The following is a 15,473-nucleotide window of genomic DNA, read 5'->3' on the forward strand; positions in this document are numbered from 1 at the left end:
CCGTTCCATCTAAAAGTAGAGACCTGGTATTAGCGTATTTTTAATTGTATAATTCCACCTGTGTTACCTTCCTTAACTAAAACTTCTCAGTGCCATTGGTCATGAGCATGAAGTCCTGCTAAGAGACATGCTTCTGGAGAAAAACCTGTCCTTCCTAGGTAAGTATCACTTACATCCCTTCTCACTTGTAATATCTCCATGAGTGCTTAAATATATATTTTTAAAAATCTTCCACTCACAGTTATTATGTACTAAAGGAAGAGTGAATGATGATTGATGCTGTGCATGTTATCTTTTATTGATTTAGAACTGAGCAGGAACTCAGTTACCTAATCCCTATATATACAGCACATGCACAGGCTTACAATTAATATTTTATAGAATAAGTGGCTGAAAAAATGCCTTAATATCTGTTGCAGTATTACTTTTGGTGTCATGAGATATTAGCCATAATCTAAGCCTTATGAGAAAGAAACAAAAGAAATATTGTCTATAAAATGCTTTACATGTTAAAAAGAATAGTTAGAAAAATTCATGTTGGATATGTTTGTCTCACATATGGAATCAGAGTACTTTTACTTGAAAGTCAAATATTAAGCTTTTATTATTTTTATGTGAGACATTAGTTGTCATTGTAGATGTAATGTGATTTTTAAAAATCTCACATGTATACATGGACATGTGTTTTTGTGTGTGTGTGCCAATATGGAATCTTGTTACAGATTATTATTTCTTTCAACATCTGAAGCATTAAAATTAAGCCTTGAAGGGCATACATGTGATAACTGATCACAGAAACCATAAAGCACTCTACAGTGAATTAATTCCTCTTCTCCATTGTGATGTGATAATTTTAAAGGTTGTATACAAACCTAAATGTGCATTGTACACATCTGTTATATGTAGATATTTAAGTCTGCATAGTGTGTTTTTTTAGGTCGAAAAAAATCACAGTATATTGGTTTACACGTCTTTATTCCAAAAATGGACAAAGATTTGGCCAAGAAAAGTCCATTGGATGGTCTTAACATCGAGTTGGGGAGGGATGTTGAAGACAGGCCTGCAAAAAGTCTAATTCTTACTATTTAATATTCTTATTAATGAGCTGGAGAATGGAGTTGAAGGTATTATCAGGTTGTTGATAATTTTGAAATGGGAGATCTCATAAATATTCTCTAGCAGGGGCTAAAGAAAGTTGATTTAGGAAAATGGCCTCAAATTAGTGAATTACACTTCAATATGTAAAAGTAGCAAGTTTTTCATGTACGGAAAGAGAAGCCAAAGGCCTACATATGATCTAAGCTGAGTTGCAGGTTCTTGACTCCCTTAATTCTGGGAACTGTGTTAGACTGAATTGACCATGGCATGCAAAGACATTGCAGAAAAATGGCCAGAGTCATTAGCACCTGCATACAAGTTCAGAAAGGGGACTTCCTATTCATGGGTCCCATCTAGTTCTCTGTGTTATCGGGTCTAGAAGTAACTATTTTATTAAAGTATAACCCAAAGGTGATACTTAACTGATCTCTAAATGATCAGTTTAGCTGACTCCATGTAACATCAGTGTTGTTGTTAAGCATTTTCTTATCAGCATATAAAGAAGTTAATTTATTCTATGCATTTTAAGCATTTTAATGTAGTACTGAATTATTACAAGTTTATTTACAAGTTAAAGCATGAGAAGTCAAAGCCTTGTATGAAATATTGTTCTGGGGTTTTCTTTTACCTTGTGTATACTCCTTCAGAGTGATAAATTAGGTCTAAAGTACTGTGCCAGGTAAATTTAGATAGATTATCATTTAAAATTGACTATAGAAAAATATTGGTTTATAAATAGACCAGTAATCTGATATTTTCTCATTTACATGTATACATCTTGAATTTTGTTGCAGAGCTATTACAAACATGTTTGTTTTACTTTGATTCTTTTAGAAGCAAAAGTAAAACTGATCTCTCCCTCTCTCTCTCTCTCTCATTCTTTAGGTTTCTAATCTGTCTACTACTTTCAAAAAAACAAGGATTCTTATTTTTACATATTAACCCTTCTTAAGAATTACGACTTCCCTGAAAGTCTATACCATTCTAAATTTTCCACTCATTGTGCTATATATGTAATTTTTTTTAAGATTTTATTTATTTATTTGACAGAGAGAGATCACAAGTAGACAGAGAGGCAGGCAGAGAGAGAGAGAGAGGGAAGCAGGCTCCCTGCTGAGCAGAGAGCCCGATGTGGGACTCCATCCCAGGACCCTGAGATCACGACCCCAGCCGAAGGCAGCGGCTCAACCCACTGAGCCACCCAGGTGCCCCTATATATGTAATTTTATAAAATACATACCTTATATCACCTTTTTACCAATAGAAGAGAAAAATTAAAATAACCTTTATTTTAACACTAATAATTTTTTGAATTTCCTTGATCCATAACCATACTCTGAACAGTTGTTACGGCACAAGATTTAACCAGGCACTATTGGAAAGAAAAAAAAGAAGAGCCCTTTTCATTAAAGATTTGTGTACTCATGGATTTATCCTATTTCATACATTTATCCATTTGTACTTCTGTGGATAGGAATCAAAGTTGAATAAATAAAGTTTAGTTTTTCCAACTAAAAAAATATGTTTTATTCATACATTTATTCATTTATTCCAAAAATAAGTTATTGAGTTAGGTACTATTTATTAGGAACGAAACATTAAGTCAGATGAAGTCCCTGCTTTTGTGGAATTATGGTCTAGTAGGGAGATAAGCTGTAAACAAATGTATACATTTAATTTCTAGCAATTTCTCAGAGGTCTTAAAATTGTTTTATTTATTATTCATGCATTGTTTTCAGCTAACTCTTGTTGAGCATGTTTTCTACACTAGTTAGCATGAAGACAATGGTAAGCATTCTGTCCCCTCTTGATGCACACTGTTGCTATGTCCAGCCCAGCAAGAATACAGTCCCATCTCTAGTGCATCTCAGTAGGTTCTCACTTGATGGTCTTGATAATAAAAAGAAATACATTTGAGGCTGTTGTCGTGCTACATCTAGTAAACTTTTGAAAGAAAGGTATAGATTATACTAAAAATCAATAGGTACCCTTTATATAGAAGAAAATGCTACTGGCTCATAAGCTACTTTTCCTAAAGTGGTGATAGAATCTCACATATGCATCTGCTCTCTCACCATCACCTTCCTGTCACCATGTGTTTCTCGGCTGGCTAGTTGAGCTCTTAACTTGGTTATCTTACCACTGTGCTAACCAATCTTTCCTTCCAATGGTTCAGCAGACATATATCTTTTATTTTTTTTTTTTTTAAGATTTATTTATTTATTTATTTGACAGAGAGAAATCACAAGTAGGCAGAGAGGCAGGCAGAGAGAGAGGAGGAAGCAGGCTCCCTGCTGAGCAGAAAGCCCGATGCGGGGCTCGAACCCAGGACCTGGGATCATGACCTGAGCCGAAGGCAGCGGCTTAACCCACTGAGCCACCCAGGCGCCCCCAGACATATATCTTTTAAGTACTTACTTTGGGCAGGCACCATTAGGGTTAAAAAAATAAATAAATAAAAGCTGAATCCAACATGGAGCCTCCCAGGAAAATTTCAGATAAGTTTCAGGTAAGTTTGTGTCAGTTCTTTTCAAGGATAGTACTATAGAATTAACATTTCTTGATCAGCATTTAAAGTCTGAGAAGATGTGAAGAGCCTGTTGCCGGCTCCTAGGTATAGATGCACAAAGAGCCCTTCTTAAGCTTTAAATTGAGCAACAAGCATTGTGATCATCCTTATCCCCTCTGCTGAGGGTCCGTTCCATTTCTAATATCAACAAAATAGAAAATGTACTATAACAACTGGAGGAGATGTTTTGATTTTTCTCTCTCCGGTGATTAACGAGACCATGTCTTGTTGTCTCCCCTCACCCCCGGCCTCTCCTTCTCAGGGGTAAGGAGGAGCTTTGGACAAAAGGTAAGGGAGGAAAGGAAAACAGTGATAGTGGGAAGATGATGAGACTCTGTGCACTGTCAGAGACTGTGAAAGAGCTTATCCGAGACTGGAGACAAACTGTTCATCCTCCATGGGCTGGCATGTCTCCAGGTCAGGGGGACTTTCATTAGTGCCTTCCACAGCCACTGTCTGGTGCAAATTCTTGTTACATTTGGCTTAATAAGGATGGCTCTGGAGATACGGTATTCTTTCCAGTGAATGTTGCCCTGTTAGTAGAAGCTAACAATTATTTTGAGTGACACCTGAGAGGCAGTTGCTTTTTCCCTGCCCCACCGTCCCATGTTTGGTCTTGCCGTATGACAAACCAGCATATTTTACATGGGTGCTTTTCTAGCATTCGTGTGTAACTCTGTAGGACTCCAGGAGGGTATAATCTGTAAAGCCAAGGAGGCTTAGTGAGGGATGTCCCTTGCTGTAAAAAATTAGGATCTTTGTTTCTAGGAGTTCATCTGCTCCTGCTGCTTTATTCCCCACCTGAAGCAATAGTGCTCTGTTGGGGGAGTGATTATGATGTGACAAACGGGGGATTATGACTTCAGGTGAAGAACAGGCAGCAGGAACAGATGAGATTTAAAGTGCTGAGGTTGTGTTTATGGGCAGATGTTAGCAGTAGAGAATAAGAGACTAGAAATAAAACATATGATTATATAGGCTAAAGGGAAATGACATGGTTGGGTATTTCATAAGGTATCAAGTATTTAAATTCCTATCTCTCTGAAGGTTAAAAATAAGATGCAGTCTTCAGAATAATGGGAATGGGATATTGGAAATGGGATATAGGGAATTGGGTCCTTCTTCCTTCCTGAGGAAATTGTCATGGTGTGGGATCAACTTACTCCCCTTACTGAATATGTTTGTGTGGACTTCTCCTTGGGACCAAGAGAAGAGAATCAGATACATATATGCTGCCAGAAGACAACACAGTCTCTGGAACTTTGACGACAGCTTACCCTGTCCACTTGACTATAATAGTCTTTCCACTCTGGGCCCTTCCCTCCTCATGGCTCTGGGTGGATAACTCATGTCTGCTGATTGTCTGCTTTCCTGGCCACTGAGGAGATACTGGAACTGCTTGGTTGTAACAAAAATCAAGTCAAACTACATTATACACATACTCAAGGATGTGTATCTGGAAAGTCCAAAGGAAAGAAGTTTGCTTCTGGTGTGTATAGAATCCAGAAGACAAAAAAAAATGTCTTCAGTCTCTTTTCCTACCTCTTATGTTCTCTTTTTTCTATGTGGCTTCATTCTTAAGCAATAAAGATGATCCTTGGTAGTTGCTTGTTGTCTATTCCTTAGACTTCTTAGTCCCAGAGACAAGTTGGTCAATCTCTTCAGCCCCATAATGCAACTGAGGAAGGGCTCTAATCTGCTACAACTGTCCACCCTGAGGCTGATAGTTGGGGTTCATGTTATTGGTCATTCCCCAGAATCAGAATCACATCATCAGAGTAGGATAGCTTTGTCCGACAGAATGGGTTGCAGGACCAAAAAACTCAAATATCTCACTCCACAGAAAATTAATTACAGGTTGGAGCTTTAGTCCCCATGATGAAAAGGCATTGCAAGTCAAATCTGTTGTGTTGTGAGATTGGCCTCTAGAGTGCATGCATGTGTGTGTATGTGTGTAGAAGATCCTTTTTGTGTCTCAGAACTGCTAATATTCTTTTCTTCATTGAGATTCATTCTGGGACAGATGGAGCTGGCCCTGCAAAAGGGTCTGACATCAATACGACAGCTTAAAAAACAAAAACAAACAAACAAACAAACAAACACCTGGAGCAAAGGGTAACATTCAGCCATTCCTCAGAATGTGGAAGTTGGAAAGTGTTCCATCCAATGCCCTTGTTCTGTTTAGTGGAAACTAGCCCCGGCCAGTGCCTTTCCAACAACTTGCCCTTTTCACTCAACCATTCTGATGTGTCCCTTCTTTTATGGCATTCAGCCCATATAGAAGAGTTCCACTTCTGTTGTTGATTTTCATATTTTCTGTCTCCACAGCCGCTGGTTGGCAGGGACCAGCCTGCTCTGCCCTACTTTGTACTGTCCTGGCTTTGTGACCTCCCATTTGTTTCCTATCTTTAGGGCACTTCAGTTTTCACTAGTATTGTCCCCTGAAGACATAAGCAAAGGACAAGGTCAGAGCAGTCAGTTGTATTCCTTATTAGTAGCTTTGATAAGAGGCTTTGGGGGAAGAAATTGAAACTAATGGCTGTAATGAAGTTTGGGGTTCTCTGAAGATTTTATCTGTGCTGTGGGTCTCCCCATTAAATGCATATCTGTTCTGTATACCTTTGCTCATGGTATGCATATCATAGTAACATCTATTGCTGAAACCTTGTTGACTTCTTAAATTTGGTAGAAAAGACTGTGAAACTCACTCTTTGAGAACATAAAAATATGGATATGAAGGTCATAGCTCCAAGTATTAAATGAGACAGTGTTTTGGAAAACACATACACACACACAAAAACAAAATCCTAGAATAGAAAAGATATACTGTAGTTTTCATTTGTGTTCATGTATATCTTTTGCCTTTCCTCAATTTAATAGAAATGTAATAGGTGTTAAGATTCTTTTCATCATACAATGTAATTTAACCTAGCATTTTAGAAACCTTTGGACAAATTCATAGATAAAAGGCCATGTCAGAATGTTACTTTTCATTTTTAGATGTCATGAACTGGAATTTTGCATAATTTTCCGGGGAAAAACTGTATTTCTTAAAAAATTTAAAGCCTTTTAATAAAACAAACAAAACCTCAAACCTTTCCTTGGTAGTCCTCATGCCCTTCTATGATTCTTAAGTATATGTTAACTAGTTTCAGATGTGTTTTGTTCTCTGACTCAAAATCAGCCCTTTATTTTAGAAAAAGAAATTGTGTAATTAGTACTTAATTGCTTTGGATATTTTGGGGCATTTAGAGGAGAGGGTAATTAAAAGGCCAGAGAAATTAAACTTTCACAGTGTTCTTTACGTATATGTAATTCCTTTTTTAAATGCCCTCTAAAGGCAGGCCTGACAACTTAAAAATAAATGAAGACCTGGGTTGCTTTTAAAAATTTAACATCAGTTTTATCTGTGGATGTAGTCTCATTGATTTTTTTTAAACTTCACTTGGAGAGAGGGCCATTGAAATGCTAGAAATCAAGAGATTATCTAGTTCATTTCCTCTTTAGGCATATGTCACCTAAATAATATTGGACAGATGGCCATCACCCCTCCTGTGCTTCAAGATCCTCCAGGAGGAGAATAAGAATTTTCTGCTACTTCATAAATGTCACACATGATCAAGTTTAAATATTTGCCTTAATTAAAAGTGGTATGCAGTCTGTTGGGACGAACTAGAACTTGGTTGATGTATCTTTAGCTATCCAAGAAGCCTAGGTCATGGTGAGTCACCTCACTCCTCTGGGCCACTTGTGTATAAGCTGGATTACTGGACTAGCAATCTCTAAGACTTTACAAGTTCAGAAATACTGTGTTTCATGAGTCACACACGTTATCTAAAAACCCCACATTTTTGTGGACCTCAAGGCTAAGAAGTCTGCTTTTAAGCAAGAATATTCTGTTAATTTTGGTAATGAGCACTTGAACTGTGACATCAACAAGCTTAGTAGTTACAAAATATATTGTTTTTTTTTTTTACATACACCTTAAATATGAGCCTTACTTCATATTTACTATATTCAGTGAATAAGATAGTTACAGGATTGGAGATTGATTTCATATTGATCCCCAACATTTTGGGAAGTAATACTAAAAGCACTATTCTTAAAGATTGCTATTACTCTTTTTTGCCTTTTCTAGCTAACATTATTCTTCAATTTTTCCCTTAATTCTGATCTTTTTTTTTTTTTCCTTGAAGAAAACATTAGGTTACTGAAACATCCAATTTTCTACTTAGGAAGTTCAAAGAATCCTAAGTAACCATTTGACTCCAGTATGTACAAAGAGCTATAAAAACCTCAACAAAATGTGTAATTCTCAAGGAAAATATAAATTGCAAAATTGACTGTTAGAAGAGACAAAAATTGAAACAGATTGGTAGCCATCAAAGAAATGGGAAAAGTAACCAAAGAGCTACACCACCCTAGCTCCAGGCTCACTTGTTTGTGAGGAATTCTGCCCATACTTAAAGGAATGGATAATACTTAAATACTTAAATGTTATTTAAATATTGCAGATCAAAGAAAAAAACTAGGAAAACTTCCCATGAGTATTAAGGAAAGGGATGCAGTTCCTTCTTTGATGATTGAGATGAATCTCAGAACAAACAGTTGGGACCCAGGAGAAAGATAGCAGTAAAAGATACCAAATAAACTTTGGGCCACATTTGTTGTCCCTGTGCCTTGTTGATAAATGAGAAATTATATCAGGAAAGAAAGTTATTAAGTCAGTCTAAGTTGGCTTTGTAGAAGGCATGAGTATTCCTTAAAATGTAGTTGTGTTTTATTCAGTTAGCCGTTTGAACATTAAATACAAAGCATACGTTGGTGGTATGAGTGGGGCAATGAATAGGCTTTAAAAAATGAAAAGGAAACACTTCCTGTCTTCAGAGCAAATGCTTTGCACCCAGTATGTGGGAAACCAGGAATAAGCACAATAAGACAAGGGAAAGAAGCCAGAATGAACAGAAAGGAAGAAGTGTGGGCTGGTGACTGAGCCATAACCTCTAGAACATGGAGTTAGAACCCCGAAAAGGTGGTCAACCATACCCAATGGTTTGGATAATGATGTTGTGGAAGGAATCTTTCAAGGTCCGGAGCCCAAGAAAGGAGCATAATACAGAGGCCAGGAAATCAGACCAGATGGATGGGGCTGACCTTAAAAAATCTCCCAGGGGGATGATCCATGATAGAAAGTTCTCCTGGAGCCTAAACCAGGTGAGCAAGGCCACCTGCTCATAATGCTACTCCCTGTACTTGTGCTGTCATTTCCTCTGAACTTTGCCCGCACTGTTCCCTCCTTCTTTCTTAGGAAGTCTAAGATGAAAGTAACAGTGTGAAGGTTGAAACAGGGATGGTAGGGCAGTGAGAGTTTAGTAAATTAAAGAATGGGGAAGAGATACATAATAAGGTATTTCAAATATGTGGGTTAACCTCTTAATTTTTTTTTTTTTTAAATGTGATGTCACTAGTGGTGAAACAGATTTCTAGAAGCTATCCTTTTGGGTACAATTACTATAGGATCAACTTCAAACTGAGAGGGAGTGATAGAGGGAGGTAAGGGGAGAGAGTGGAGTGAGAAAGTATGTGGTTTATACTTCGAAGTTCTCCAGTGAAGGATGGAAAGATTCCTTAGCCTCACCTGATGTTTTCTGCCCAACTTTTGTGTGTGTGTGTGTCACATTAAGTAAGTGACAAAATTTAAATTGTAGGTATTGTGTTGGTAATTTTGGTGCAGTGAACAGGAGTGCAACATCTGCTTTTAAAGGAGTTTTAGTATGTGCATTTGGATAGCTTGGTGACCTTTGAAATTTTGTTTTGAGCTGCTCTCAGAAACAATCATTTTTCTTTCTGAAACAGATTCTAACATCTGTAAAGGTTGATCAAGCTAGGATAAGTTTTAATAAAATATTGGTCTCTGCTTTTTAATGTCAACCCAGCTTTTAAAACTGTTCATCAGCTACAGGAAACATCAGCTCAAGGTGCTTAAGTTGCTTTTAATAAATGTCTTTGCCTTTAAATATTCTTGTTGTGGCCAGTGTATTGAGAGCATAGAAGTTTGTCCCAGTCTTGTTCATCTGCATTCCAGTTTTTCAAATTCTCTTGTTTTTCCAGTAAAATTATTTAAATTTGTATTTCCTTATCTCAATAGTTAACTTAAATTTTTTTATATTTCAAGGAGGGGAGATTGTTCTGAATTCTGGCATCAATCCTCTACCGTCTGGGTAAAGGACTTTATCCACTTTTAACAAAATTTCACTTAACTATCTAGTTTAAATATGCCTTGTCATTAAAAGGTTATTTACGTTTCAAATGCTGACCTTTCAAGATGTACACAAGAGTGTTCTAAAACAGAGTTTCTGAACATTGGCCATGAAACCACTGTCTTGGGCTGACAAATGGATTGGAAATAAGCTACCCAACACTGGGAATGGGCCATTAATTTTAATCAAAGGTGATGCAGGAAGGCGAATGGGATGCATGACAATGTCAACAGCCCAGTAGGTGTTAAGAGACCACACAGCCTTCCTTGTTACTTGGTTGGGCCATTAGTTGAGGTTGGGTGAAGACAGAAAGCCATGTCTGGAATTGAATGACCAGGTCACTCCAAAATCTAATGGAGAACTCCTCATTTCAGAAATCACATTGTAATGCCATTAGAAGTCAAGGACAGCATTTAAAAAATATTGGAAGATTTTTTTTTTTTTTTAAACCAAGCACCTTGCTAGTTTTTTCCAACTTTGTCAAGCTCTCTGTTTCCTGCCTCCTTTCCTTCTGAATGGATCATTGATATTTACAGAGGATCAGGAAATCGAACAGACTTAGAAAAAGATCTCAAAGCCTGTTTGCTTTTCAGAATTACATATTGTTAGTTGTAAAACTCTGGCAAATGCCAGAAACAATAGCATACCAAAGGAATTAAGCAGGGCAATTAATTCTCTGTAGTGATCTCATTGTCCTTGTCCCTTTCTATGTTCTTGTGTATAGGAATAGTTTTACTAATTGAAACTAAACTTTCTTAATTGCTTTAATGAAAACATTTGTTTTATAATTGTAAAGGCCACTGTGCTTGTGCCTGACTGTAAATTGTCAATATTGCCTGATAACATTAGTGATATTCACGGTGGTGAAAGCCTTTTCTTTTAATCAGTAAGTATATTTCATTATTTTGAGTATTTTCAATTACAAAAAAAAAGGTAGCATATGACAGCTTGAATTAATGATATTTATAATAAAGACATAAAAATGCAGAAGGGACAAAGAGGCATTTTTATATCTATGTTTCAGGTTTGTTAAGAAAGTTCATTTATTCTGACATAGCCGTGCATGCATAAGAAAGATATGTGTGACTGCATTAGTAATTTTTACACATTTTTAAGAAAGAAAAGCAATTATATTGCTGTCTTGTTAATGAAACACTGTACAAGTAATAGTATTTGTTCTTCCTATAGATGAAGATCAGCTCCGTGCAAAGGGTTATGACAAAACGCCAGACTTTATTTTACAAGTTCCAGTTGGTAAGTCCTTAAACTCTCTTAAGCATTTGTTTATAGTGAAAGGGGATGTGTTTTCTCCATAGGTTAATTTTTTTTTACTTTTTGTTAATATTAGCAAATGTTACCAGAGTAGATTAGCTTTAAATGGGTGAAATTATTGGAAAAGATTATTTTAGAATGGCAGAAAATAATAGGTTCAGAAGAAATATCTACCTTAAAAATGTTTACCTATGTTTGAGAAATAAACAGGTCTTCGGAAAACATTTTGGGTGCCATTGTCAGGTCATTTCTCTAAGTCCTGAATCTTTAAACATGGTTCCTCTGAAAAGCCAGGCTGGCTCACTTGGATTTGCTTTCACAGAACTTGTCCACTTACAGAGGCAGTGCCAGAACAGGAGGGGGATTTTTTGAAAATGATGATGAAACCGAAAGGGATGTGATTATAGCATAAATGGTCTTTGTAGGAACGGTTGAGTTTTTTATAATTTCTTCCATCGACGACAGCAAGGGTCGAGCCTCTGCTCATTAATGTGAAGCACAGAGAGGCCTAGATAGAGTTTAGTATTTCCAATCTTCCCTTCTCTTTCCTCTGTATTAGTAATGCTTTGTCCCTTAGCCGTAGAAGGGCACGTAATTCACTGGATTGAAAGCAAAGCCTCATTTGGTGATGAATGTAGCCACCATGCCTACCTGCATGACCAGTTCTGGAGCTACTGGAATAGGTAAGGTCCCATTATTTTTCTCTTAAGATAAACGATACTCAGCTGAAATCTCATTAGAAAAAATATTTTGTTTAGCTGGTAAAAATGCTAGTAGCCTTTGTTCCTGGTAAATACCGAGACTTGATTAATGTATTCATTTCAGATAATTTAAACTTCTCTGCTTTCATAATGTGGATTCATTTTTTAAAACTAAAAATCTCTGCATACGGTCAAAATTAGTATATACTCTCTCTCATTTTCCATTTTACAGCGATAATACTGGTAGCGCTCAAAATAGGAATAATAAGGTGGGGTGCCTATTATGATACTGACACTAACTTTTTATTGTTTGGCTGTGAAATTTATGCTTACTCTCAGACCTTTAAAAAGATCATATCCTCAGCTGAGGGAAGTATCCAAATGATATCAAAGATCAAAACGATTGGCCTTCCAATAGAAAAACAGTTTACCTACCAACTTCAGTCAACAGTCCTAAAGGCATGGAAATCTCATCAATTAAGGGAAAAGGTTGGAGGGTAGGATGCTTTATTATCAAATTCCCACCATGTGCCTGGGCCTTCATATTCTCTCAGCTAATCCTCACAAGGAAGTTACGTTTCCCCCCATTTTAAAGATAATCGATTCTCAGAAAGAAAATAAGGTGCCACACAGTTAGTCGCCATGCGTTTGTGTTTCTCGCTCCCAAACTCAGTGCACTTTCCCTTGCATTTATAGTACAACTGTTGAAATTTTGGCTTTTTCTATTATTGAAGTGCCACATTTTCACACCATGCACTTTTTCCCCTTAGGTTAGGACGTAGAGAAGGGGTAACCTGTCTAGATTAACTGTGTTCCTCAGTCACTGGCCAACAGTAAGAATACAGTAATAAGGTGACACTGGCCCAGATCATTAAGAAATGAGACAACAGCATCTGTGCACAATAGTCTTATCCTGCAGAAAAGCAAAACAGAACAAAACAAAACAGAACAAAAAAACAAAACAAAACAAAACAGTGACAGGCTACAGAATTTGGTATTATATTGTTACTAGCTTTACAAAAGGCCAGCAGACCTCGTCCGTAGCAGCTGTGCTAAACTAAGCCCACTTTTTGCCATGGTAACAATGATCATGACAAAATGCTGAATGTAATGGCTTTCTTGATTTTCTTGTGTAATTGTGCGTAGCATCCGAGCTTTACTTTACAGGGATGGAGGAGAAAAGTGCAAAATGTTTTAGAAATCAATGCTGCTTCAGCGTTCCCTATCTTTTATTCAGCCATTATTCAAATTAGCAGTAATGTGGCAAATTGAATTTTAGATTTTTAGCAATTTTGTGAGTTTGAAATAGTAAAGAAAGCATCATCTTTGATGGTATAGGGAAAGCAATGACAAGAAAATCAAATTGTGTAAGTTTAGGTTGCTAAAGCATTTTTAACTCCACTAATAAAACCATTATGCACGGAGACAGTGCCCCCACTCTGGTACTGGTCAAGTCTTTTATAAGGAACAATTACAAATGGAATTCTAAAGAGTAGAGCTTACTTGAAAATTCTAAAATCATGTGTTTTTTTTTCCCCCTAAAACGACTGTACTATTTATTGAGTACTTGCTATATGCTTAGCCCTCACTATTTTAGAGGCCGAATACTCTAGTCAGTCATGGGACCCCTACGCACTATTGACCCAGCTGGAGGGAGACTTAGCAAGGGATAATTTAATACAGTTTTCCTTTGGACTGGATTCTAGATTATTTTGTTGTGTGCTACTTTTTCTATTCTAATGTGTTTACTTACATGACTATTGGTTTACATTCCCTAACCATGTTCTTTGAATATGTACCAGACCTTGCACATGATTCATTTAGGGTATATTGTGCAATAAGGGAAAGTCAGCCTGGATTTTGAATGTTCCAGATCATCCAAGGAAGAAATACTCTACACAGAATTCAGTAGTTTTACCAAATGTCTGCAGAGAGGCCAAGAAATGGAAGTAGTGGTGATATTCAAAATGGAACATGGAGGCATTTACTTGGAGATAAAATTTTGATTATAATAGTGATATGGACTTACCAACGATATGACATTTTGACAGGAGAACTTAGCCTACTTATGAATGTATGGTATCCTACTCTTCATATTTTGCCTCAACACAACTCACAAAGTAGTTGCTGAAGTTGTTCAGAGTGGAGGAACTCATCTCTCCCACCTGTAGGTAGCCATTCAAGGAAGCTGTTGGCTGGTTGGCATTTGGGCTAATTGCTTTATTTGTGTGGTAAGCTTATAGTTATCATAAACACTGTTATCAAATTGTCATACTATTTTTAGATTAAATGCTGGATTTTATAATTAAGACTGTTCAATTAATATTTGTAGAATCATGACCTTATATAAACCCACTTTCTCACATAACTACAGAGCCCTTAATTTTTAGTTTAATGTTTCTACAAAAGTTTTCTTTTTTTGTGTAAATGGATATTCTTACTCTTCCTTTCAGCAGCTTTGACAAAGTTGATCATACCCTACATCTTTATTAAAACATCTTTTCTTGAATTCTGAGAGATACTCTTCTAGGTTGCTTCCTGCCATCCTAGCAGCATACTCAGTTTGCTTTGCTGGCTTTTCCTCCTCCCAGCTCTACACTGGAGCTGAGCCCTGGAACTCAGTGCTCAGCCCACTTCCCTTTGCTATCCACTTTCACTTACAGGGGTCTCTCTTGGAGATTTCATCAGAGACTATGGTTTTTATACCATCTCTATAATAATAACTCCTAATTCTTGCTGCCAGCCCTAATATTTCCGCTGAGTACAAATTTGTTTGTTTATACAACTGTCCATTCAGTACCTCCTCTTGGATATCCAATAGGTATCTGAGACCTAAACATGTCTAACACTAAACCCTTGATTTTCCTCCCCAGGCTTGGGGCTCCCCCAGTTCCTCCCAACCTCAACTAACAGTGCCACAATTTGCCCAAATACTCAACCCAAAAACCCAAACATATCACCAACCTACGAGAAAGTCCTTTCAGTTCCATCTTTGTCATAACTCAAATCATGCCTCAGTATCCCCTTCTTAGCTGCCATCACCTCACTCTGTCATCATCTCTTAAACTGTTGCTGTAGCTCCCGAACTGATCTCCAGACATTAACCTTTACATTCCTGTGGTGCGTTTTTCATACCCTGACCAGAACGACTCTTGGGAAATACAAATCAGATTATGTCACTTCCTGCTCAAAACCCCTCAGTGACTTCCCATCACATTTCAAATAAAATCCAAACTCTTTCCCATGACATTCAGAGCCCTGCATGATCTGGCTCTCCTCTACCCCTACTTGTCTGCACACTTGTTCCACCCCCCCACCGGCCCCCTTCGACCAAGGCTCCCTCTCTCTCTTATACTTCTGTAGCCACACTGGCTTTCTGGGTCTTCCTTAATTCTACACTGCTTATTTCTACTTCAGAACTCTTACTCTGGCTAATTCTTCTACTTGGAGTTTTCTTCATTTGGGTCTCCATACAGTGAGCTCCTCATATCATTCAGATGTCTACTCAAATTTCCCTCCTCAGGGATACCTTCCATGACCACTCAGTCTAAATGGCCTCACCTCAGTCATCTC

General features: G+C 37.3%; 1 protein-coding gene across 5 annotated transcripts in view; it reads left to right on the top strand.

Annotated features, from left to right (window-relative positions):
* Nucleotides 1-15,473, top strand: part of CDIN1 (CDAN1 interacting nuclease 1) — a 219,400-nt gene that overhangs the window by 97,975 nt on the left and 105,952 nt on the right. For 3 of the 5 annotated variants that reach the window (XM_047737743.1, XM_047737744.1, XM_047737741.1), the window contains exons 8-10: nucleotides 91-158; nucleotides 11,116-11,181; nucleotides 11,759-11,882. In XM_047737743.1, the coding sequence (XP_047593699.1) occupies nucleotides 91-158; nucleotides 11,116-11,181; nucleotides 11,759-11,882 (258 nt within the window). The remainder of the gene's footprint in view (nucleotides 1-90; nucleotides 159-11,115; nucleotides 11,182-11,758; nucleotides 11,883-15,473) is intronic. The other 2 variants (XM_047737745.1, XM_047737742.1) reach the window with 1 other exon arrangement.

The sequence above is a fragment of the Lutra lutra genome, chromosome 7 (assembly GCF_902655055.1).
Source record: "Lutra lutra chromosome 7, mLutLut1.2, whole genome shotgun sequence".
Taxonomy (NCBI): domain Eukaryota; kingdom Metazoa; phylum Chordata; class Mammalia; order Carnivora; family Mustelidae; genus Lutra; species Lutra lutra.